Consider the following 25,693-nt stretch of genomic DNA (forward strand, 5'->3'; position numbering starts at 1 on the left):
TTTCAGCTCCAGTTAGCATGGCGTTTGATGAAGGGTGTTTTTGCTTAGCAAAACTGCTGCAGTTTCCTTTCTCTGGCTTCTCTGTGCGGTTGCAATGCCTCTGTGGTGTGTGCTGCAACATGAGATGAGTGAGCAGGGCCAGCACAGACAGAGCTCTCACCAGCAATGGCAGATAAAACTTTGCAATATTTCTTAAGAAACAGTAAGATCGTGGAACAGATCCTCCTGGAAGATATGTCAAAACATATGGAAGACAGGGAGTTGACTAGAGACAGCCAACATGGCTTCAACAAGGGCAAATCATGCCTGTCTAATCTAGTGGCCTTCTACAATGGAGTGACTGCATCACTCGGCAAGAGAAGAGCTACTGATGTCATCTACCTAGATATCTGTAAGGCCTTTGATGTGGTCACCCACAACATTCTTACCTCTACATTGGAGAGATATGGTTTGATGGATAGACTGTTAGATGGATAAGGAACTGGTGGGATGGCTGCATCCAAAGAGTTAGTGTCAATGGCTCAATGTCTACGTGGAAACCAGTGACGAGTGGTATCCCTCAAGGGTCTGTACTGGGACCAATACTGTTTAATATCTCCATCAATTACATAGGCCGTGGGACTGAGCGCACCCTCAGCAAGTTTGCAGATCGCACCAAGCTGAGTGGTGCAGATGATTTGCTAGAGGGAAAGGATGCCGTCCAGCGGGACTGTGACGTGTTGAGAGAGGCAGGCCTGTGCGAACCTCATGAAGTTCAAAAAGGCCAAGTGCAAAGTCACAGAATCACAGAATCTTCATGGTTGGAAAGGACCCTTAAGATCATCGAGTCCAACCAAACAACCTACAATCTCTGCCAGTAGAGCATGCCCTGAAGCGCCACATCTGGACGTTTCTTAAATACCTTAGGGATGGTGACTCAACCACCTCCCTGGGGATGCTGTTCCAGTGCCTGACCACTCTTTCAGTAAAGTAATTCTTCCTAATATCCAATGTAAACCTCTCCTGCCGCAACTTCAGACCATTTCCTCTGGTCCTGTCATTATTCACCTGGGAGAAGAGCCCAACACCCACCTTTCTCCAACCTTCTTTCAGGTAGTCGTAGAGGGCAATGAGGTCTCCCCTCAGCCTCCTCTTCTCCAAGCTAAACATGCCCAGCTCCCTCAGCCTCTCCTCAGATGACCTGGTCTCCAGACCCCTCACCAGCCTGGTAGCTCTCCTCTGGACACGCTCCAGCACTTCAATGTCCCTCTTGTACAGAGGGGCCCAGAACTGAACACAGTACTCGAGGTGAGGCCTCACCAGTGCCGAGTACAGAGGCACGATCACTTCCCTGCTCCTGCTGGCCACACTATTCCTGATACAAGCCAGAATGCTGTTGGCCTTCTTGGCCACCTGGGCACACTGCTGGCTCATGTTAAGCTGGCCGTCCACCAGCACCCCCAGGTCCTTTTCTGTGGGGCAGCTTTCCAGCCACTCTTCCCCAAGCCTGTAGCGTTGCTTGGGGTTGTTGTGACCGAAATGCAGGACCCGGCATTTGGCCTTATTAAACCTCATACAGTTGGCCTTGGCCCATCGATCCAGCGTGTCCAGGTCCCCCTGTAGAGCCTTCCTTCCCTCAAGCAGATCAACACTCCCACCTAGTTTGGTGTCGTCTGCGAACTTACTGAGGGTGCACTCAATCCCCTCATCCACATCATTGATAAAGATATTAAACAAAACTGGCCCCAAAACTGAGCCCTGAGGGACACCACTGGTGACCGGCCGCCAAGAGGATTTCACCCCATTCATCACAACTCTCTGGGCACGGCCATCCAGCCAGTTTTTAACCCAGCGAAGAGTACACTTGTCTATGCCATGATTCGCCAGCTTCTCCAGGAGAATGCTGTGGGGGACGGTGTCAAAGGCCTTACCAAATTCCAGATAGACAACGTCCACAGCCCTCCCCACATCCAGAAGGCAAGTCCTGCATCTGCGTCAGGGCAGTCCCCAGTACACACAGGGGGATGAACTGGTTGAGAGCAGCTCTGCCGAGAAGGACTTGGCGATGCTGATGGACAAAAAATTGGACATGAGCCATCAATGTGTGCTGCAGCCCAGAAAGCCAAGCATATCTGTGCTGCATCAAAAGAAGCGTGGCTAACAGATCAAGGGAGGGGATTCTGCCCCTCTACTCCACTTTCGTGAGGCCCACACCTGGAGTACTGCTTCCACCTGCTAGAGCAGGTCCAGAGGAGGGCCACAAAAATTATCAGAGGGCTGGAGCACCTCTCCTCTGAGGACAGGCTGAGAGAGTTGGGGTTGAGAGTGGTGAAATGCTGGAACAGGTTGCCCAGGTTGTGGATTCCCCATCATGGGAAGCGTTCAAAGTCAGGCTGGGTGGAGCTTTGAGCAACCTGATCTAGTGAAAGATGTCCCTGCCCAGGGCAGGGGGGTTGGACTAGATGATCTTTAAAGATCCCTTCCAACCAAACCAGTCTATGATTCTGTGAATTACCGTATGTTTTGTTGGCCATACGTAATGTGTCATACAGCGCTTCCCTACCTTACGGTCCTTTGGAAAGTTTTATCCACTTTCAATAGAAGTTTAGCTCCTAAGTCATTAGGCTGCTCCTCTGCCAGAGAAGTAACATGCCTGGGGTTGAGAGACCCTTCTGGCCCTCCTTGGAGCTGGCCATGCGGAAAGCCCCGTTCCTGCGCTCCTGAGCTTCCTCCATAGATGTTTAACTTACCAGGGGATACACAGCCTATGCTGTGCAGGTAAAAGCCGTCTCGAGACCAGGGTGAGCTCAGCACTGGTTTTCCCAATGCTGCCTGCACAAAGCTTGGCTGGGATCTTCCTCCCGAAGATGTTGACCCTGGACCAGGGTCTGTGCTGTCAGGCAGGTGAGCAGTGTGCTTGCATTTGGGAACGGGCTCATCGCTGGTCTTCTCTCTGTTTCAACACCTTTCTGTGCCACGGTGGATGCATCAGGCAAAACGCAAGAGCCGGGATGGGAGCGTGGGGCTGTGTGCGCACTGCGTCTGGAGGACTGCGGAGCCCCGTTTGCTTTCCCCTAGTTTGGACAGAAGATACGAGTGAACTGCTGGCTCTCCTCACTGTTGTGTGGCCTGGTGGGGACACGCTTGTTAGAGCAGCGCTGTTTGCTTTTAGGGCAGGGCTTTAAAATTGCCTTCACTTTTCATCTTATTCTGCTGCAATTGAAGGCAGTGGCAGGTTATTATCGGTAGAATTAGGCCAATGCTGATAGCTTTTGAAAACCCCGCTTTGAGAAACCATGTAGGTACTGAAGGCAATGGTAATCATATTTATTATGTATTTATATAACACAAAATCGTCTGTCTAAAAAATAGCATTCATGAATCTTTGAGGCCAAATGGTGTGAATACATCTGTTTGTTAGGTCTCCTGCCTCATGCAGGGTACAGAAATAAAGGCAATGATAGCTACAGCAAGCATAGTAGCTTGTGCTTAGGCTAAAATACAACTTTCAGAAGGCACTTGATTGCAGACTTCAGGTGGGGTCCAGCAGCCAGCTTATTTTCCAGCCAAACTGGGCTCTGACATAGATGTCCCGCGTGGTCTGGGTTGAGTCTCTCAGACAAGCGCGGGGTAGAAGTTTCACAAGTTTGGCATCTGGGCTGAGGAGTGGCTCAGCCTGTGCACAGCGATGCTCTGCGTGGGGCTGCTCACCCTGGCTGAGGCCCTGAGGCTGCCAGCGCGGTAGGTGGAGGGATGGAGATGGATGTGGTGCACACAAGCTTTGAGCTGCTCCCTGCCTGAATTTCCCCCTTTCCTCCCTTCTCAAGCTCACAGGACTGCAATGCAGAGTAGAAGTGAGGGACTCTGGTCCTGCCTGGCCACCAGCCACGGGGATGCCCTCACTGCTAAGACATCCTCCTGGGTTATCCTCCAGCCATTGCAAATTGTGGCTCGGGTGGATTAAAGAGCCGCCCTCTGTCAGAAAGCCTAGCCCACAGGCAGGTCCACCGCCAGCTCACTTCCTATCCTTCCCCAATATGAGCCTGGTGGGTGATGGATGCTGTTAGTCGGGGGGTGACACAATGAGGTCTCGCGCTGGAAGATGGCTTTCGTGGCTTGCCGTGATTGACTGGGGCTGTGCCTCCAGCAGCTCCGCAGCAGCCCTTCCCTTTGCCGCTTGCTAAAGCTGCTCGGGAACGCTGCTTCATTCACATCACTTCCTTTCGCCTCCCAATTCGGCTGATCAGCCAGTCTCGCTCCAGGCAGGGAGCGGTGTCCGAAGGGTGAGTAATGCATCCCTTGTGTTTCCTTCAAGCCCGCTGGCTCGTGCTTCTCAGCGGTGGGGTTTGTGGCAAGGGGGGGCAGGGAGAGGCTGGCTGGCTGCTGAAATATTAGCTGCGCACCTAGGCAAAAATGCCGTTTTCGAGTCAATGCTTCCTTTATCCGTTCATGCCAGATGTATACATCACTGTCAGGAGCAGGCGAGGAGACAATTTACCCGGTCCCTGCTGTGATTGTTGGTATTTAGAGTGATGAAGGACTGGAATCATGACCGTACAGTTGTAACCCTATTAATAAATCGTGCAGTCATTAGACGAAAGCTCCTGCACGCATTTCGAGGGCGCGCGGCTCTAACACCTCCTCCCCTGTGCTTCCCTGCAGCCGACAATGCCAGCCGCCCTTCCCACCGCCGCCGGCCCAGCAGCACAGCCCCATGTCCTCGCAGGCCACTGCTGCCACCGGCCCTCTGCTCCCGGGCGCCTTGCCACCGCTGCCAGCCCCTGCTGCTGCCCAGCCGCCGATGCCATTGGGCCAGCAGCTGACACCCGATGCCTTCGCCATCGTGGAGAGGGCACAGCAGATGGTGGAGATGCTATCCGAGGAGAACCACGTGCTGCGTCAGGAGCTGGAGGGGTACTACGAGAAGGCGGACAAGCTGCAGAAGGTAAGTGGAAGGGTGGATGGGGCCTGGGCAGGGCAACCTTCTTGATGCTTCTGCATTTGAGTCCTCCAAGCTGTTCTTCGTAGTCATGTCACTGCAGTGGGGATGCACCAGTGGCCATCTCTAACCATTGCCTCTCCATGGTGGTCTGAAAGAAGTGTAATCTTGTGCTCCAAGGCCCATGGGCTCCCTGTCCTCTAGGGCGAAATAGGGCAGCTCATTACATGTTCCTCAGTTGAGGATTTGCCCCTTCCATCCCTCCATGCCGGCCTCACTGGAGCTTTCCCTGGAAGTCTCCTATGGGCAGAGTCTGCTTCTGGTGCAGCTGGGTCCTGCACCATCTGCATGGGCGGTAGAGATACGGGTGAGAAGCATTTGAAGAGCATGGCCACATCTCTCTGGAGCAGTCTTGTCCACCACAATATGCTCACACGATACTCCATGCTCTTTGGAAGTTTAACAGCCGTCGGTGAGGTTGCCCTTTATTTGGAAATGCATTAACTTGGTTGTCTCAGAGGTTTTCAGTGACTGCTCTATGGGTTTCTAAGACTTGGGGTTAGACTCCCACCTTTGACCATGTTGGTTCAAAAAGCAATGCCCCGTTATCTGGAAGGACGATTTGGTAAAGATTTTGCTCAAAAACCCTGTTGCGAAGAGATCCTTCACCCTCTTTTCTGTATGCAGGCTGGCATTGTCCGTGAAGAAGGGCAGTGTCTTGTGCACTGCCTGGGGTGACAAGATGACGAGTGAAATCAAACAAAGTAGAAGTTGCTTAAAAATGAGAGCTCATTGAAGGCAATGCAGAGGTGCTCCCCAGATCTGCTGGCTTTGGGTCCCAAGGGCCCAGACCAAATGAGTTATTTAAGATCCTACACTGCTCTTTCATTTATGTCTTCCCACCGCTTAAACACAAACGGGCTTAGGCTGCAGATCTTTTCTCTCTGAATTCAGGAGTCTAAACAGGAGCTCAGTTTCTTCTGCGCTGTGTGGGATCAGGGTGTTCTTGGAGACACCCTTCACGGGAGAAGAGGCACCTCTGAGAGACCATGTCTTAGCCTCAGCTTTGGGAAAAGTCCCTGACAATCTGTTCAAACAGGTTAGAAAAAAGACCTGTTGTTTTTTAGCTGTTATCGTCTTTTCAGCCTCCTCCTCTGCAACCAGATGAGTTGAGTTTATTCACAGAATTTCCTAAAGTTAGTTGAGAAATTTTTGCAGCAACATTGATTATTTGTGAAGATGTCTGCAAAGATTTTAACGCTGACTTCCCTGTGGCCTTCGTGGGCAAGAAGAAATATTACAGCTATTAATTTTAAAAAAGCTGCGTTGTTCAGTAGAAGGTATTTGAATGCGATGCCCTAAAAATATTCCGATTTCCTTTTACACTCTTGGAAACGGCTCTCTCTTTATCTTGGATGCTCCGCAAGTCGATTGCATCAGACACTAACAGAAAGGTATTTAAGCATGGGCTGAAGTCTCACTTCAGTCAACAAAGCATGGACTTGAGTCCCATTGACTTTGGGGGAATGTAAGCGGAGTATTAAAGCGAAACACATGCTCAAGTGCATTCTTTCTTCAGGAAAACGTCCTGAACCAAAGCTTTAACACGCAGTATCCCTCCCATGCTGTTATTTCTGTGTTTGAACACAAGGACAGGGCAGGTCCTCCTCTGTTCCCACAGTTTCAGCTGCACGTCACCTCTGAAAATGTGACAGTGAGTTAAACTACATACTTTGGGTGTGAAAACTCTTCCCTCTTGTTGGAAGCGGCAGGGTCACGAGGAGTACTTCTGGTTTGTCTGTGCATAACAAATTTTTTCTACAAAGAGCCACCCTCCCATCACTTTTATTCATTGCAGAATAAGAGAAGAAATTAGAGAAAATTGGCTTGACGTGGAGGGCTCCCTGGGCATTCATACGAACAGATCAGCCCTGAGGGCTGTCAAATTCTCAATCGTGTCTGAACAGACTTTTTACAGAGAGGCACAAGGTGGTGATTAATCCCTGTGCTGTTTGACGAGCGGTCTGGTTTTCTTACCTAAAAAGAGCTGGGGAGGAAGAGGGGTCGCACACATTTGACTTTGAGCTTTTTTTGCAAAAGCAAAGCAGTACTTTTTTTTTTTCGGTTGTTTTTTGTTGGATGGTGTTACCTCGCTGAAGTTTAATTGCCAGGCTGGGCTGGCTCTTCCCTGTACCATGTGTGTGGGCTGTTTGAGTGGGTCGGTTCTAGGAGCTACCAGGCAGAGAAGAGGCTGAACTGTTTTTTCCCCTCCGTAGAAGAAGGGGAAGGAAATCCCAGAGCTCCTGAGACACGCCGACACAATTTATGGCTGTTCTTCTGCTCTCCTTTAATTTTGTTCCGTGCTGATGGAGGTTCTTTCTTTTCCTGCAGCAAGTCTTTGCTTCCAGGGCTGCAGGAGATTTGTGTGGTGATGTGTTTTGGGAAATAATGGCAGATAACAGGCAGAGCAGAGCCCTTGCGGTAACCAGCAGTGTTGGGCAGGACTGTCGGGCTGTGGAAACCCCCTGCCGTGGTGGCAAATCTGCTTTGCTGTGGTAGGAGCTCTCTGGAGCAGGCATCTTCTCCTGAGATAGCGTCTCACCCAGGAGAGGGGAGGTGCAGGAACCAGCGGGTGTCAGGGCACTCAACTGAACACAGTGTCTGGTTGGGATCATGTAGTTAAGAATTCAGGAAAGCAAAAATTACTTTTGCTAAGCCAAACCTTCCTTTCAAGGAGAGAGAAGCTCCATCTGCTAAAATAGTCAAGGAGAGCAATGCAAGGTAGCTTGAATATAGCCTCTAACTATGTATAATGTCTTGGTTTGAGGTAAAACAGAACTTATTTTCTTTTCAGTAATGTTACTTTTCAGCAGATGTCACGCTGATCTAAAGAAAAAGCTGTAACAGAATCAAGTAGCTGAAGCTATGCTGTTATTGGAGTAACTAATGAGTAACTAATCGACATGTTGTTTTGATTCTTGAAAATTCACATGAAACAGCTTTTCTCAAAAGCGTTCAGACTTTTTGATGAGGTTTTGTACAAGTTTGTGTTGCCGTGCATACGAGGAAAAATAAAACTCATTGACTTCTTTTAAACCACAGTAAGGTTCAGACTGAATTTCCAATGAGTTTGGATTTATGCAGCATTCCTCCAAGCATGCTATCCTCGTGGTGGGAACATGCTTGGTGTCTGGCCGTGCATCAGCAGAGTGGGGAAAAACATGCTTTTCTAGAGGTTGTTAGGGAAAATGTAATGGGGCTTTCTGGAGCTCCTGCTTTAAAAGAAAACAAAATGGAAAGCCAGAATAATCTAACTAAATTTGTAGTTCACCCAAGAAGGAGTTTCACAGCAAGTTCAACAGGTCATCCTCTTCTTGGACCTGTGGAGAATTGTCAGCTGAGAACTAATCTGCGTATGATACCGTTTAACATCATGCGTGTAGGAGAGTCGCTTGTACGTGTGTGAAATACCTGCGAGCTGTTAAATCACCACTGGTGTGAGATAGGTGGTGTGATACCCAGCAAGATACTAATCCAAAGCTGCTGGTGCCACGGGGGCCACATGTGGGCTTTGCACATCACCAGTTGTTTCAGCTTTTGTGCCTGAGTGAGCTGAAAGCAGAAATTGGGGAAGGTAACTGAGGTTCCCCATCATGGCTCTGCTGGTCTTTCCTCATTGTGTGTTTTGGAGGTGCCATATGTCCGTGGGCTGTATCCAGTCAGAGTGTCCCTGGGGTCATGGGAAGCACAGCTCCAGGCATCTGGAGTCTGGCTGCTGGTTCTTATGCAGGCAGCAGGGTGACAGCTCCAGTGTCCCTGGAGCTTTTATTCTGCAAGTGCTGCAACTGGCAAATTACACCTAAAGCTTAACGAGCCCTGGAGAGGTACCTACCTCCACGACAGGTGGAGGTGGGCTCGCACCCTGGCTTCACAAATCACGAATCCATCCCACCCATGATGCAAGAGGCTAAAAAAGTGCCAGATTTAGAAAGGTATGTTGGAGGCTATATATATCTCTTGGTTTTCCAGCCTGTGCACATTATCAAACTTTTCTCCACAAACACGAGGGCTAGGCATGCAGGAGCAGATTGCCACATCAGTGTTGATCATTCCTGCAGCAGTGATTTCAGCAAAGCACTTAACAAGACATTAGCTTATTAAAAGAGCTGGATGGGATTGACCTGGACAGCAAAATTCTGCCTGGGACTATCCTCCTGTCAGTTTTTTGGGTTCAGGTCTTAAGATGCAAGTTCACCGCTAAGGGCTTCCTCTGCATGCTTTGCCTACAGTTTGGCAGATTTCAAGGAGATGAAGTTAAGAAGACTGAAAATCCAAATCACTTGGTTTGGTCTGTTCTAGTTTCTTTTTCTATAGAGCAGTCTTTGGTCAAGGATGGAAAGGAGTGGACCACAATAGTTTAAGACATGAGGTCAGACACAAGCCTAAAGCATTTCTGGTGGCGTGCAGAGCTTGATTTTGGGTTAAGGATCTGTCAGAATAATAAATCTTACCTCCTAAAACTCTTTATAGGAAAGAATACAGTACGTACAAATACTCTTTCCTTTGCTTTTCCTCTTGGATGGTGTTAAAGCAGCAGCCTCAGTCATAGAGTGAAGGCAACCGGGTGTTTACGTCAGGCCCAGCCCCTCCCGAGCTCATTTGGGAGCTGCCCGTGGGGTGCTACAGGGTGCTGTGGCATGGCGGGCCGCCCCATGGGGCATTTCCAGGGGTCCAGCAATCGCTCCCTGCTGCAGGAGCCTCCAGAACACTGGGACTTTGCACCATCCTCCGCCGGGGAGATTGGTCATTGCAGAGCTGGTGGCTGGTGTGGCGCTCAGCATGGGCATTGCCCCGACCCCTACGCCCCATCAGAATGCCCTGGGCAAATGCTGGGATGGGACGCATTCCTGCTGGGCTTTACCGGGAGCTCTCTCTCCTTTCAGTTTGAAATAGAGATTCAGAGGATTTCAGAAGCTTATGAGGGCCTGGTCAAGACCACCACGAAGAGGGAGTCTCTGGACAAAGCGATGAGAAACAAACTTGAAGGAGAAATTAGGAGACTTCATGACTTCAACAGGGATCTCCGTGGTACGTTATGCTTGCTTGTGTGGTTTTTTTTCCCCCCAGTTGACATGGTGTTCCACTTCTTACAGAGTAGCAGGCTTTAAAGGAATGGTTTTACACATGTTTTAGATAAACTTCTTGAGAAATCAGGCCCTGCACATTGGCATGGGATAAAACTGCTGTCACTCCCTCCAATTGCAAAGAAACTCTGTGGCAAAATATGAGAGTCAGCCTCAGACGGTGCCTTTGACTATGACTTTGACTTTGAGCTATTACCTGTCTAGGTGCCTGATGGGAGTCCTTTGATATGTCTTTGGGCAGTGAGATGCCTGCAAGCTGGCTCGTGCTTTTTTGCAACAGTGCAAGGGGGCTGGGTTGTCTTTTTGGAGGAGGGGGGCACCTGCAGGCAGGCCCTTCCCAGAGGAATCTGTCCTCTGCTGCAGAAAACCGCTCCTTTCCCAGGGTATCCCCAAGGATTGGTGTCACCAGGCTGGGGGCTGCCATCCCCCAGGGTGTCTCACTGCACCAGGGGCCACACACCACTGTGGGAAGGCACCCATCCCCTGGCAAAGCTGGGTGATTCAGATGACAAATGCCTTGTGCGTTTTGGACAGCATGAGAGATGAAGTGCTCGGGCACGTCAGCCGCGGATGGCAGAGGCTTTTCCCCCAGTTTCTGTAAATCTGAACGACACAGCTTCATGGAAGAGGTCAAAGGCCTCATCTTTTATGTATGTGTCAGCCTCCATTTTAATGTCCTCCTTCAGAGAGTCTATTTATACTGCTCTGCTGGCATGCATCTTATTTTGTTGGTTGGCCTACAATTTTATATACATATATTTATACTTAAACTATTTCCTGTTTTTTGCAGAACGACTGGAGACGGCCAATAGGCAGCTAGCCAGCAGAGACTTCGATGGGCATGAGGATAAGGCAACAGAGGGCCTTTATGTCACTCAGAGTGAGTACTGTGCTAATCTATCTTGAAGGTGCATATATATATATATGCACACATATAGGTGCTGGAGTAGAGGTGAATACTTTGCTATTAATTGTTATTGCCCTTAGGGCTTGGTTTTACTCAGCTAATTCGTCACATACTGTTATTTAAGCTGCAGACTGGATTGTTCAGGCTGGTTTTTTTTTTTCCTCTCTGAGCACCAGAACCAGGCAGTGGGAGTTAATGGTAATACAACTTAGCTTATTTTTGATAAATATTTATCTGAAATTGTGAAGTGTTGCTTGCGGCGATCATCCCTAGGGATGCGTGCTTTATAGAGAAGCCAGATCCTTCTCTTGGCTGGGAAAAGCCCAGAGCAACCTCTCCTGACTTGTTGTCAGTGCCAGGGGCTGACTAAGGGGAGGGAGAGCAGAGCTGGACCCTCCTTTTCACAAAGGATGGAAAAGACAAAGATTTTACAACTTCTACTGCTATGGAAAACATCCATTCCCAACAATTTTTAGGCTCCTGTAACGACTGAGCAAAGTGCTGCAGCGTTTCCCTGCCATGTGCTGATGGCTCCGTGTGACCAGCCAAACCAAAACCTGAGCAGCTGGATGCTGCATGACAGCGTGTGTCTTCTTGTGTATCCTGAGTATCTTCAGCATGCTTCCAGAAGGGCTTGACCACCCAGGAGCTGTGCAGTACCTTGCAGGCTTAAATCCCATTGAAGCTAAATGCTGTGTACAACAGAACCTTCTGTTTTATTTATTGCACCAAGAGCTTCCTTGAAAGATGAGCTGCAACTGCAAATCCTGAGGTGGAGAACTGGCCACCTCTATTAGCAGTGTTTGGTACCACTCAGCGTGCCTTGCTGCCAGCCCTGCCGTGCCCAGCAGCGGCTCCAAACACAGGAGAGCTTTCTCCTAGCTCCCACCAGCAGTGACAATGCCAGCATGGCCACTTTGCTGATGTGCGTGTGTGCACAAACCAGAAGACAATCTAATGGTCTTTTCCATGACTGTGTTAGCTTGCCCTATTAGCAGATGCCACAAGGGCATGTAGATACTGCTGCGAATCCAAGGGGATGATCTGTTAAGAAAATCACATTGCTGTGTAAGTCTTGTCATCCTTGGGAAGAGTTCAAGCAGGGCAAGTTGCACAGTGCAAATTGCAGACTGGGGTCTGCTGTCTTCGTGTAGACAGCCTGGCAGCGTTCCCATATACTGGCAGCTACAAGGGGGAGTTAAATCCCCAGGATGGGCTGAATTTGAGTCATTTTCCAGCACATAAACATGCTCTATGGTTCTGCTGATAAATATCTAGCAATAAAACTTTGCGCTGTGCACTCAGCACATTACTGCTATCAATTCACAGCTTACGAACAAATATAGCTTTTCAGATCCTATCACACAAGACGGGCTGGATGCTTTGAGTGTCTCCTGGCTAGGCCAGAGAGCTCAATGTTACCAATGCAATGCAGAGTGCTTCCAAGAATAGAAAAATGGGCACATGTAAAGCAGGTCCTCTTCAGTCAGGTTCTTTGGGCTGCTGGGGCACGCACAGTAATGACCTCGATATCAGGGTATCAGCCTAAAACACCCCTCTGAGAGTCCATAAAAGGTTTTGCTTGGAAATCCTCTGTTGCTGATTGCATTTATACCCTGATGCTTTTATCTTCCCCAGAGGCAGACCGTGACCAGGGTTGCACCCCACTGCTAACCTGGAGGTTTTCCAAGCATGGTTTGTACCCTCCTCAGCTCTTTTGATGGGATACTCAGGCAGAAAACTGAGAGGAGAAGGGATGCATCTTGTTTTATCTGCTCTGTGTACACTTGTATACTGAGACTGAAACAGTTGGTTTTAGAAGAGAAAAAATGGTGCCTACATGTGCTCCCATTAACTGTCGCAATTTTGTCGTGAAACTCGTGTTTGGATTTTTCCTAAGGGTAGTAGCTTATTAAGTGATATTAGGAAATACAAATCTTTATTTTCTTAAGGAAAGCAAAAGCAGTACTCAAGTCCCTATGTTTATGGAAAACTGCCTGAAAACATGATCCCTTAACATCCCTGACCCAGGTCATATAAAAAGACTCCAACATCAGCAAGTTCCTAAAAGTTATCATTTTGAAGCCAGCCTGATGATTTTATGAAGAAGGAGAGATAAAACTCATGAGGTTTTTTTAATGCTCATCCTTGGTAATAATGCAAACGCAGAATGAACACTCTGGTAAAACTCCAGTAATAGGCAAAACTCCCTGAAAAAGAAGTCTGGCAAGGCAGGATGTTCAGGGATCATTTCTCAGTTTCTCTCAGTGCAACAGTGCAGAGCGGTCATGCGCTGTGAGATGGAGACCGGAGGTGACAAAACCTCTTATTCTTTGTAATAATAATAGGCAAAGCCAGTCTGCATGCCTCAAAGTATTAAGTGCTAGGCATTTGTGCCGGAGAAAAATGGTACTGTTGTATTAGGGGTAGGAGAGAACTCGCAGCCTATTAGTTTCATGATAATTATGTGATGTTTTGTCAGTGAAAAAGGTTCCTTTAAGGAAAGACATGAAGCAGTGACCGATGAAGGCGTATGGAGGTATTAAGACAGGAAATATTCAGGGCAGAGGCAGAATCTTCAGGGGCAAGTGAAAGGGAGCTCCTTGCCCTCTCATTTCACAGCCAAGGGCACCTGCACAGGGAGCAGCATCCTGAAGAAATGGTGTCAAATACAAAAATGCATCTGTTCTGCGTGACTTCCCCCGGCCCTTCGAAGGGGAGTGGGAAATCTGATTTCAGTTTTCAACACGTGAAGGTCAAATTCTCCCCTGACTTGTACTTCATGACATGCAAATGGAAACATCCTAACTGTAAATCAGACTGTGCTTAAGATGCCTGCGATACTTTGTAGGGTAAGGAAAGCCATCACGGGTTTCAGTGGACATTCAGCGGCTTCCTCTGACAACAGAGCATCAAACCTTTCTGCATCCCTGCTTAGGTCAGTGACCACAAATAACCATGCACTGAACCATTTATTAAGTATATTACAATCGATCATAATTATTACTGTTAATCACCACCTGCGAAAATGGACTCAGGGACCTCGAGCACAACCTCCTGCAGCTTCTCAGCATTTTCTTGGTGCTGGCACGGTCCAAACTCCAGAGAGGTCTTGGGAACCTGCCATTTGTGAGTGAAACTGCAGGAGAAGGTTGCAATGAGCTGGTTAACACAGCCACTCCTTGTGAAGCGTGCGGGGTGGACCTGTGCTATCTATAATGTAGTGTTATTTATGAGTGGGTTTGAGGGCACACATTCAACTGATATTGGTAAATGGTACATTAAAAACATATTTCTTGTTTTTCTTTCAAGACTGATCAGATCAAAACCTTCTGTTACGTTTGAGGTCTGTGTGAAAAGCTGGTGGTCGCATCCTAGTGTAGTGAAGGGGTGGCAGTGATTGAGTGTATCTTTCCGTCTAATGTTCCTGCTTCAAAGCAGGGTCAAGACTGGTCTACTCTTGGTGTACCTACCCAGCTTGGCAACTCAAAAAGCCTGGTTGCGAGGCACCGATGCAGGCTTTTGGCTTTATCTCCTCTTTCTTCTACTCAGCCACGGAATATTGATGTAATGTCCTTGGTGTGTTGAGGTACAACAGTCAGAGGCATTCGGTGGAAAGCTGCGAGATTACAACTGTCAGCTACAACAAACAGCAGAGAAGCCTTTTGGGGAATGTTCAGTAATGGGATGTAGCAGTGATCCACCAGAAAATAGAAACAGGTGTTAGATGGAGTCTGTTAGGTAAAAAGCACGTGCCTGGGCAGAAGGTACGTGCATGTGTAGCACAGTAAAATGGTAATTTTAGACTTTAAGGATACCTGTATGTACTTGAAGAGAATTTAAGGTACATTCAACAAAGACCTTCTTTGCTAACAATTAATGTAATATAGGAAAGTACTTATAAAATGTACCTCCAGCTTTTTGCAGGGAGAAGATGACGTGGAGAAGTGTTGAGAGCTGTGAAGTGATTTTTTTCTTGTCAGCTTTCTCGTGGGTTCAGTGGTCATTTTGTGTACAGTGTAACCTTGTCCTCCTTTAAGGGGGGGATAGAAAGTGTAATGCAGCAAAGCAAGCTGAGTGCTTCAAGTTCCTCGTATGAAAGTTGAAAGTGAAGGTCCTGAGTCCTGTTTTCCTATGTGCTGTCCTCCTATAATATTGGTTTCAAATCTGGAGCACAGCAAATGTGGTCCCAGCATGAGACAGTGGAGTGCCACAGGGCTGAAATAGCATTCATCTTCCGGCTTCTTCACCCTCTAATGAAATTAGCTGCTTGATAATTTGCCCAGATTTACACTTTTGTATAGTAGATAATAACGTTTCTTGTGAATCTGATTGAAGTAAATGTCTTTGCGTTGAAGGAAGAGACCTGCGTGTCCAATATAAAATTTCTTGCTGATGTGGGAAGGTTAAGGCATGTCATACCAAGATGGATTGTGGTGGCAGTCGGTGGCGCGGTGCGCACAGCACTCGCTGGGCTTTGCTCGTGGGCTTTGCAGAGGCCAATGTGCCAGTGTTCCTGCCAGAGAATGTTTCTGTGAGGTGCTGAATTCCTCCTTTTAGGATAAATGGGAAGACGGACAGGTGGGTTTGGGCTCACCTTTGCTATTTGTGCTCTGTTCCTCATGGCTCAGCTCCTACACATCTCACCTTGCTGCAGGTGCCTACTGGTAGTGTGTAAATTAAGCCTGTTCTCATCCCATCTGTGATTAAGGAAGAATAAGGCCCTTGTGGGGGTGGTTCAGGTCTGAAATGGCCTGGCTTTGGCCATGTGAAGGTTCCTGACCCTCCTTGGTGGGAGGTGGATAGTGGTGGGGCTTCCAGCTTGACTGGTCACACCTGGGTCGGACAGGCTGGATATTAGGGGCAGATTTTCCATGTTTTGATGGTTTTGGAGCAACTTTCCACTTCGTCTAAAAAATAACAAATTCTGTAATGCTGTGTTTAAAAAGTCAAAAATCAAAACAATGTTTAATTGATGCCAAATTAATTTTTGGAAGAAATTTTCCGTCCTGGGGTCTTGCCAAGTGCTTTATTTTTGGCGTCATTAAGAACGAAGGCCGGATTTTAAAATCTCAGATTTCACTGAATGAAACCTCCGTCCCCTGCTCCCTCCAATCATTAACTGTTTGGGGTCCGATGTCAGGGATCCAGTGATTGGCCCGTGATGCTCATGTTCCCTGAAATGGCTTCTCAGCAGTGTCAGGGCAGAGGTAGATGGAGCCGAGCCTTTCCTGAGGCAGCTTGCCAGTGAAGTCAATGGTGGGACTGCAGTTTGTTGCCAAAGAAAAAGATGTGAGCAAAGCTGACTGAATTTAGCCAGTTTTGGTTTTTTTAATGTCTTATCCAAAAAAGGGATGATTTTCCAGCACGGAGGTTATCTACATGTTTTAGTTTCACTCCTGGTGCTTTAAGGCACTTAATGAGGGAGAAGCACCAACCGCTGGACCCTTTAAGGAGGACTGGAAAGTCTCCCAGGGACCCCACAGTGTTGGAATGCCTCCCACAGTTCCCCTTTGCCTGTATGTCCAGAGAAAGCCTGTTCAGGTGCCTCCTATCTTATTCTTCATTATTGCTTTCCCCTCTTTCTGTTTTCAAGCTGTCCAGCACAGATCTGTGTTTATTATTTGGCTTCTTCACGTGTTCTGTATCTCATAATCTCCATCCTTGCAAATAAAACGGACTGGGCATGGCACAGCCAGCATCCACATGGCTGAGGTTTCTCATCCCTTAGAGAAGGGCAGCAGCATCCAAGCTGGCAGCTATAAACAGTCCTTGACATAGGCAATCCTCATGGGAAACGAGTAGCTGGTACAAGCCAAAATTTTGCTGGGGAGCGTGCTAGTAGTTCAGCAGAATGGACAATTATGAGGCGGTGCCCAGGTCCACAAGCTCTGCTAGTGCAGATGCAGCCCAAGCTGCCGCTCGTTTCTGCTGCTGGTGCTCGCGTAAAGCTGGGCATTGAGGAGCTGAGCCTTGGCAGTAGAAACTCCTTGCCCGCTGGGTCTCAGCACTGTGTTATAATGGCCCTGCTCGCTGCCGCTTCACATGATTTTTGCTTTTCTAAGGATGTGGCCCAGGGCCTACGAGCTGTTCTGATGGAGCGGCCCTTGTTCTTGTCTTTCTTTCAGACAAAGAGCACTTGAAGGAGAAGGAGAAGTTGGAGATGGAGCTGGCAGCTGTGCGTTCTGCCAATGAGGACCAGCGGAGGCACATCGAAATCCTTGACCAGGCCCTAAACAATGCGCAAGCCAAGGTCATCAAACTGGAAGAGGAGGTGAGGCATGGGCAGCATTTCTCTAATCTGAGGCTAGCGTGGCTCATGGTTAGGGCTTTTTCCATCTGAGTCCTGAATCTCTTCTAGCCATGGTGTGGCAGGTCTTCCTGCTCCCCTTGCACTGCGTACTTATATGTATAACTATGCATAGTTATACAATACTGAGCCAAGCAAACAAGCAAAGGAGACCACAACCATAGATGTTTTCAGAGCAGAGTCTTCAACATGTAACCAGGGGCAACACCAAACGCAGCTAGCAGGTGGCTTGGGTCATGGTAGGACTTCACAGAAACGCCAAATAAAGAGCTGACTACTCACTGAGTTGGGACTGCAGTACAAACGTGATGTTGGTACATGCCATTTCTCCCCAAAGAATGCCAGGAGGCTTTTGAGATGTGCACAGCAGCACAGCAGTGCAGGGCTTGATTACTTCATATCTAAACAGCGGTCTTAGAAGAACTGACTGAGCTGGCTGGAGGCAGACCTTCCAGGTGCTACAAAGAGCCACAGGTTTTATTTGAGAGCTTGAAAAAACCTGTCATACCGTGAGACCCAAGAAGTCTGCACAAAACCCCCAAGAGGTCTTGCTCAAGCAATGCTCCTGTAAGCCTGATAGTGAAAATAGATATTCAGATGGGAAGAGAAATCCGAGGAAGAGAGGGCTCTTCCAACTGACGGACAAGTACAGAACAACATCTGGTAGCTGTAAGCTAGAGTTATACAAATTTGAAGTGGAAATGATGGTCAGTTTTAACTATAGCTAAGAGTGATGTCAGTTCTCCATTATTGGAGGTCTCTGAGTCTCAATTTATTTTGTTCCTTAAGACCTTCAGTGAAAAGGTGTGGATTTAATAACTAACTGAAAGTCTGTGCACTCTGGCAGATCAGGCAAGACTGTCAAAACAGGCCTTTTTGGCCCTAAAATCTCTAGCCCTGTGACCAACAAAGAGGGAAAATGTTTTACGGGGAATAAAAGAAACATAATCTTTACTATCCGAGCAGGCGGGCCATTGGTGAGGGCAAGGATACTCACCTAGCAGGCTTGGGTAGAGGTTCATGCTCTGGCACAGGCTGCTGGCATGAATTTGGGCGGGTCTGTTCCGTTTTGGTGCTGCATTTCCCAGCTGCACCCTCCCCAGGGCTGCCCTGGGGGAAAATCCACAGGAGCCTGCTGGGTGCGTGGATGCAAGGCATTTTGAGAGGAGCAGGGAGGATCTTTTCATAGAATCATTTTTCAAATACCTGCAAGTAACTTGAGTGCAGTTCGTTGTCTTGGAAAGATGAAAGGTGAATTGACCTCATTGATACTTGAATGTTTTTTGTCAGGGTATCCAGCATGACAGACCCCCTCTTAGGCTACCTAATGGTTACTTAGAGTCTAGAAGATTTAAGGTACTATATGTAGGTGCTGAAGGCATTGCTGTTTTGTTCCTGACCATTAGACCGTTCTGACTTCCTATTTAGGAACATTTTAAAACCTCCATTGCCTCTGGTGGATGCACTTAGCAGCAAGAAGAGGATCACATTAAGTTTAACTGCTCCTCTGTTAGTTGGTCTAAAGCCCGTTCACCGTCCCAGTGTATCTGGGGCAGTCCCTTTGGGGTAGCTGCAGGAGCTAGCGTACCTTTAATCTGTACGTAATTCACTTGACACTGTTTGCCTTAAAGGTAACCCGAGGTTTTCTATTTGCATTTCATTACAAAGCGGCTGAATAAAGGAACGTTTTTTAGGTGGCAACACCTGCTAGTGCAGTTGCAGCATCACACGGGGGGAGGGATGGGGGGGGGGTGGGGGGCGGGAAGAAATGTGTTTAGCTCCCTGGCTGCTTCACACACTGTCACTGTGATATTGGCACGTAACACTGACTTGCTGAATACACACTGGTGAAGGCAGCAGAAGCATAAACGCAGATTTCCAGGCAGGTAGTGTGAGAAGCTACCCTGTGCCTGCCGGGTTGTAGTAAATACGTTTGTAGCCTTAGGGCTCTGTCTCTAAGAGCTTTGCAGTTGCCAGTTCCTCATCTAGGCATCCAACAGAAATGTGCCTCTGGTGGGAACTGGAGCTAGGATCCTGGATTGTGGATTGGTGAAGCTGAGGAGAGGGCAAATGTTCCCCTCTAGAGAGCTGCTAACCTCCCACCCAGGGCATTGTAGGTGTTGAGGAGATGGTTACCTCCTGCCTAGGGCATGGTAGAAGTTACAGAGGTGGTAACCTCCTGTCTGGGGCAAGGAAGACATTATGAAGGTGGTAACCACCTGCCCGGCATATGGTAGGATCATAGAATAGTTTGGGTTGGAAGGGACCTTTAAAGACCACCTAGTCCAACCGCCCTGCCATAAACAGGGACGTCTTCAACTAGATCAGGTTGCTCAGAGCCCCATCCAGCCTGGCCTTGAGTATTTCCAGGGATGGGGCATCTACCAGCTCTATGGGCAACCTGTGCCAGTGTTTCGCCACCCTCAGTATAAAAAATTTCTTTCTTATATCTAGTCTGAATCTCCCCTCTTTTAGTTTAAAACCATTACTTCTTGTCCCACCGCAACAGACCCTGGTAAAAGGTTTGTTCCCATTTTTCCTATAGGCCCCTTTTAAGCACTGAAAGGCCACAATAAGGTCTCCCTGCAGCCTTCTCTTCTCCAGGCTGAACAACCCCAGCTCTCAGCCTGTCTTTATAGGAGAGGTGCTCCATCCCTCTGATCATCTTTGTGGCCTCCTCTGGACCTGCTCCAACAGGTCCATGTCTGTCCTGTGCTGAGGGCTCCAGAGCTGGATGCAGTACTCCAGGTGGGGTCTCACCAGAGTGGAGTAGAGGGGCAGAATCACCTCCCTCCACCTTCTGGCCGCATTTCTTTTGATGCAGCCCAGGACATGGTTGGCCTTCTGGGCTGTGAGCGCACATTGTCGGCCCATGTCCAGCTTTTCATCCACCAGTGCCCCCAAGTCCTTCTCAGTAGGGCTGCTCTCAGTCCCTTGCCCCAGCCTGTATTGATACAGGGAGTTGCCCCAACCCATGTGCAGGACCCTACACTTGGCCTTGTTGAATCTCACGAGGTTCCCACAGGCCCACTTTTTGAGCTTGTCCAGGTCCCTCTGGATGGCATCCCATCCCTCAGGCATGTCAACCGCACCACTCAGCTTGGTGTTGTCAGCAAACTTGAGGGTGCACTCAATCACACTGTCAATGTCATTGATGAAGATATTGTAGAGTACTTGTTCCACTATGGACCCCTGAGGGACACCACTTGTCATTGATCTCCATCTGGACATTGAGCTGTTGACCACTACCCTCTGGATGCGACCATCCAACCAATTCCTCATCCACCAAAAAATCCACCCATCAAATGCATGCCTCTCCAATTTAAAGAGAAGGATGTTGTGGGGAATCATGTCGAAGGCCTTGCAGAAGTCCAGATAGATGGCATCCATAGTTCTTCACTTGCCCACTGTTGTAGTCACTCCATCATAGAGGGCCATGAGGTTGGTCAGGCAGGACTTGCCCTTGTTGAAGCCATGTTGGATGTCTCAAATCACCTCCCTGTGCTCCATGTGCCTTAACAGAGCTTCTAGGAGGATCTGTTCCATGATCTTCCCAGACACAGAGGTGAGGTTGAGAGGTCAGTAATTCCCAGGGTCCTCTGTTTTACCCTTTTTAAACATGGGTGTAATGCTTCCCTTTTTCTAGTCACTGGGGACTTCACCTGACTGCCATGACTTTTCAAATATCATGGAGAGTGGCTTGGCAACTACATCAGCCAGTTCCCTCAGGACTCTGGGATGCATCTTGTCGGGTCCCGTAGACTTATGTATGTTCAGGTTCAGGTATGTTCATGGTAGATAATACAGAAGTGGTAACTTCCTGATGGTAGACGTTAGGGAGGTGGAAACCTCCTGACCAGGGCATGGTATATGTTATGGAGGTGGTAACCTCTTGCATAGGGCATGGTAGATCTCAGGGGTGACAACATGTGAAGGTGATGCAACAGTATTTACCAGAGTTTGTCTGTCAGAGCCCTCAGCCTGAGCAAACGCACATTGACCTAGTGTAGCGTTTAACTGCTTTTTTCATTCTAGGGGGAGTTCAAATGAATTTTATCCCAGCTGACGTGTTTTAATTGTTGAAGGCAGTGTCATGCAGCTCGGGTGAAGTGCGGTTAATCTGGCTTGTGTGCCCACGCTCCTGTGCTCCCTTTCCCTTGCTTTTGCCCTGTTTCATCACTAAATCAGAGCACCTTTTTAACAGTTTCTGGAGCTCAATTTGAAACATATGCAGCAGATATTGTTGAAGTTTTGACCCTTCATCTTAAACCAGGGATTTTGACTCTAATTTGGAATATATTGAAGGAAACATAAAATCACTCAAATGAAAATGACTATTAGTATTAACAGAGCTCTACCTCAGGCTCTGGTTTGTAAATCCACACAGATTTCTTCTGCCACCAGAATGTAATTAAGTTTAAACGCTTTTTAAGTCAAGGCTTGAGAAATAAGCAGTAGCTACTAAGTTGAATTAACATAAGATAGCATACTGTGTAAATCTACATTATCCTGAGTGCCTGTTAGTAGAAGGATTTAATTCAAAAATATGTAGGTGGTATTATCACCACATGTCATTTAGGAGACTGCTGCTGGAATCGTGTGTCTGGTCCACACTTTGGATAGAAGACTGAATTATTGGAGAGGCTTCAGAAAACAGCTGTAGAATTTATTTGGGGCCCAGAAGCTGTTCTTTGCTGTGAACAATTAAAGTGAAGAGGTGGCTGAGCTCCAGTCCATGCACATGAACATGAAGAAGGGATTGCTGTCAGCCAGGTTAAATGTTGCTCTTTAACATAAGAAGAAATAATGAGATGCAGTGTTCGGGGGCTAAAGCTGAGCAAATCGGACTGGAAATAAAGAGTTAGAGTAATTAACACTGAAACGACCCAGTTAGGGTGATAGCGGGTTCTCCATCTCTTACAGTCTTCAGCTCAAAACTTATATCTATAGGGTAGATATTCTGTAGCTCAAATTGGAGTTACGTTCCTAGTGCAGATGTTTTTCCAAGACCCACTTGCCTTTACTCAGATTTATTTGCTTGGATCATCCCCTTTTAGCCTTAGCTCTTCTTTATCTTTATTTTCCTAATCCCTTGTCCCAGGGCGGTGTTCAGGCAAGTTTGCTGATCTTGTGAATATGTGAATTGTTTCATTAAATGCTTCTTGCTCTAGTAGATCACAGTTTGGAAACAGAACAAGAAGTAATTTGTTTAAATTGCATAAGAGAAAGCCAGATTAGGCATTAGGTTAAAAGTTTTCTGGCAGTAAAGGAAAATAAGCCGTGAAATAGTTTGCAGGGGGAGGCTGTGGAGTCCCTACCCCTGGAGAGTTTTGTAAACAGATTATACAGACATGTGCCAGGTTTTAGATAGAGTTGATCCTACCTTGCAGCACAAGGATGGACTGGTACCTCTCCAGGTGCCATCCAGCTTTTTTTTCATTTGAGTCTGTGTTTCTGTGAGGTATTGGAGCTTAGTACCATGTATTTCTGATTGCAGTCCCCCTCTTACGGATGCATACTGCACTGACAAGCCCATTAATTTAAATGACAACATTTTGTACTTCATTTTTTAAATGCGTGGGTGAATTTTTTTGCTTATGAACCTACAGGCAGGATAGAAAAGTCAAAATTGGCTCAAGAAACTCCCTATAAATTTGTGAAGGGGGAAACTGTCTTGTTGCATATCTCCAACAAGATTGATTTCTAAGGCGGTGGATGTGTGTGCATCGCCTCACCCACGCAGGCAGAGGTGCACGAGTATGTGAACCCAGTGCTTCAAGGGCTGCTGCAAAGCCAAATTCTGGCTGCTGTGATACAGATGGACCCTCCAGCATCCGGCAGGACATGGGGGAGCAAATGAGCTTGGCTGTTGAGGGACCCCGGGGAAGCCCCCTTCCCCTCTCCGATCCACACTGGTGTGGCTGGGAGGTGGCACAGGCACCTTCCTGCTGCCAAAATAGCACGTTCAGCAAAAAGCCACTGCTGTGTCTGTCTTGGCAAGTCATGAGCTCCTGAGGAATGCAATCTTCGTGCTGCTGCCAGAGACTAGTGGGGATTATAATCTCATTAATTTTCATGGAAAGCCCCGGGAGCCATAAGCGTTAGCCTGGATTACAGCAGGGCTAGGGAGGTCACACTGCCAGTTGTTGGCCCCGGGGACGTTTGTTTAGGCCAAGCTTTGCTTTTGCTGTGAACAAGCCTGTATTTCACTTCACCTGTGACATGAATGGATTTAGGGTGCCGGAAGAGGAATTTCAAGAAAAAGTGATTGTATTGTCATTGTAAACAGTGGGAGGGGACCTAGGTGAATCCAGCATCACACAATTAAAAAAAAAACTTGTTTGCAGCATGGGAGTCCTGGGCTAAGCAGAGGACGCTGGGTGAAGGGGAACCTCACAGAGCCAGGGGGACCCAGCGCTGGGGTTTATTTGCTCCACATGCCCAGGAACAAGGCAGCAAACTTCTCGCTACATCCCCTAGATATTTAGACACGGATATTTTGTGGCTGTAGCTTCTATATCATAACCCACATTGCAGTTAATTACAACAGTTAACTTCAACTTAAAAAAGAGGTAGGCACTAGGATATGGTTTCGGCCCTGGCCTTGCCAGCTCACAGCACCTCTCCAGCCTCTCTTATTTGTCTAGTTCCCCAGTGTTGACTGGAGTTAATGCGGTTTTCTGCCTCCTGTTTTGCTTCTGAAAAACTTCAGGTCTCAAACGAGTGTACAAATAAGTGAGGGAGACTAGAAGTCCTGAAGAGGATCTTAGTGATCATAGCAATGACCTTGAGCATCCCCCATTAACCCCCAGGCCGCAGATGGGGTCCAGCTGGGGCTTCACAGAGGCTCAGCATTCAAACCAATTCACCCTCCCTTTCTGAGGCAGGGAGTTAAGTCAAGAGTGTTTTAGGGTCTTTTGAGGTTCATCGAAGTCTTTTGCGGTTCACAGCTTCAGTTTGTGTGCGCTGTTGCTTTTTGTACTGCAAAGCAGATGTCTTTAGAAAAGTAAATTTATTCATGCTTGTGAAGAGAAAATTCATGACAAAAGGCTGGGGGAGAAGAGGGGAACTGGGTTTCCCGGGGCCGGGACTGCAGCCTGTGGGGTGAGCAAGCAGACCCCGCTGCCGCAGCCCCGTGGGCGAGGTTTTTGGTCAGCCTGGCCTCTGTGAGTGAGCTCGCCCCTTCTCGGTACCAGATTTTGGCTGGGAGTCAGGTTCCAGCACAGGCTTTGCTGCCCATGCCAGTGCCCAGCACAGCTGATGCCCAGCGTGTCTGGCCTCTGCAGCCTCCTCTCCCCAAGGGCTCTCAAGTGTGCCAGCTGCTGCCGATCACGACACCCTGTGGTGTCACTGAGTGCCCGGTGGCCTGGTAGGAAGCCAGAAGTGGGGATAGCCGCTAAGCACCCTGAACATCTGCAGTCCACTTGCAAATTTCTTTTGGGGTATGCTGCTCGAGCAATCTCTGGCTGTAAAACCCTGTATTGCAAAATCCTTGTGTCATGTTAAGCCCTTCAATAATCGCATTATTTACATAAGGAGGCCTGGCTTTAGCTGCCAGCACATCTGTACGTCGGCATGGTCACGCCAGTGAACAGGATAGAGCAGGTGGAGCGCTTCTATCTGCTGGCATTCCGCTTGCTCCACCTGCATTGAGCAGATATGCAGGGCTGAAAAAAAGAGACTCTGTTTGGGTGCAGACTCTGTGCTGAGTGTCACCAGTCGATAAAACTCACTGGGATTCCTCTTAGCTGAGGCCAGTCTGTGTATTTGCCCAAAGAGTATCCACCAACGTGATGGCTGTTGCTTAGAAATGGCCAGGGGGTTTCGTGGCTAGTTGATCCCCAATGGGTGGAAGATCTGGGCAGCGTTCCCTCTGAAAGGGGTAGAGCTGCCCCAGCGACGCCTGCTGTGCCCTTTCCCTGCCCATCAAAGGGGCGCCATCCTTCCCACGGAGAAACTCTGCGAAGCAAACGGCCAAAGCCATGCTTGCGCCCAACAATCACCTGCAAGTGCGCGGGGGTCCCAGCAGCCTGGGGTGGGTGTGAGGTGTCCCCTGGTGCTGCTGACCCCCCTGTCCCCCACAGCTGCGCAGGAAGCAGGCCTACGTGGAGAAGGTGGAGAAGCTGCAGCAGGCGCTGACCCAGCTGCAGGCGGCCTGCGAGAAGAGGGAGCAGATGGAGCGGCGGCTGCGCACACGCCTGGAACGGGAGCTGGACTCGCTGCGGATGCAGCAGGTGAGAATGGGATGGCCTGTGCAGGACCGCAGCACGGGGCCTTCGGCATTGCTTTTAAAGAGGGACGGTCGCTTGCAGTCCTGCCAGGTGCCACCTTGCTTTTGGGTTCAGTCATTGGGCCTTCCAACTAAGCCTTTCCCTTGGATGGGGTTGTGGATGCCCCATCGTTAGAAGTGTTCA

At 48.4% G+C, this 25,693-nt stretch overlaps 1 protein-coding gene across 3 annotated transcripts in view; it reads left to right on the forward strand.

Moving 5' to 3' along the window:
* AMOTL1 (angiomotin like 1) overlaps positions 1 to 25,693 on the forward strand; it is a 61,895-nt gene that overhangs the window by 23,801 nt on the left and 12,401 nt on the right. For all 3 annotated transcript variants that reach the window (XM_054186097.1, XM_054186089.1, XM_054186106.1), the window contains exons 4-8: positions 4,642 to 4,924; positions 9,862 to 10,006; positions 10,853 to 10,942; positions 17,098 to 17,243; positions 25,364 to 25,513. In XM_054186097.1, coding sequence (XP_054042072.1) covers positions 4,642 to 4,924; positions 9,862 to 10,006; positions 10,853 to 10,942; positions 17,098 to 17,243; positions 25,364 to 25,513 — 814 coding nt within the window. The remainder of the gene's footprint in view (positions 1 to 4,641; positions 4,925 to 9,861; positions 10,007 to 10,852; positions 10,943 to 17,097; positions 17,244 to 25,363; positions 25,514 to 25,693) is intronic.

Source organism: Rissa tridactyla, chromosome 1 (genome assembly GCF_028500815.1).
Source record: "Rissa tridactyla isolate bRisTri1 chromosome 1, bRisTri1.patW.cur.20221130, whole genome shotgun sequence".
NCBI lineage: Eukaryota > Metazoa > Chordata > Aves > Charadriiformes > Laridae > Rissa > Rissa tridactyla.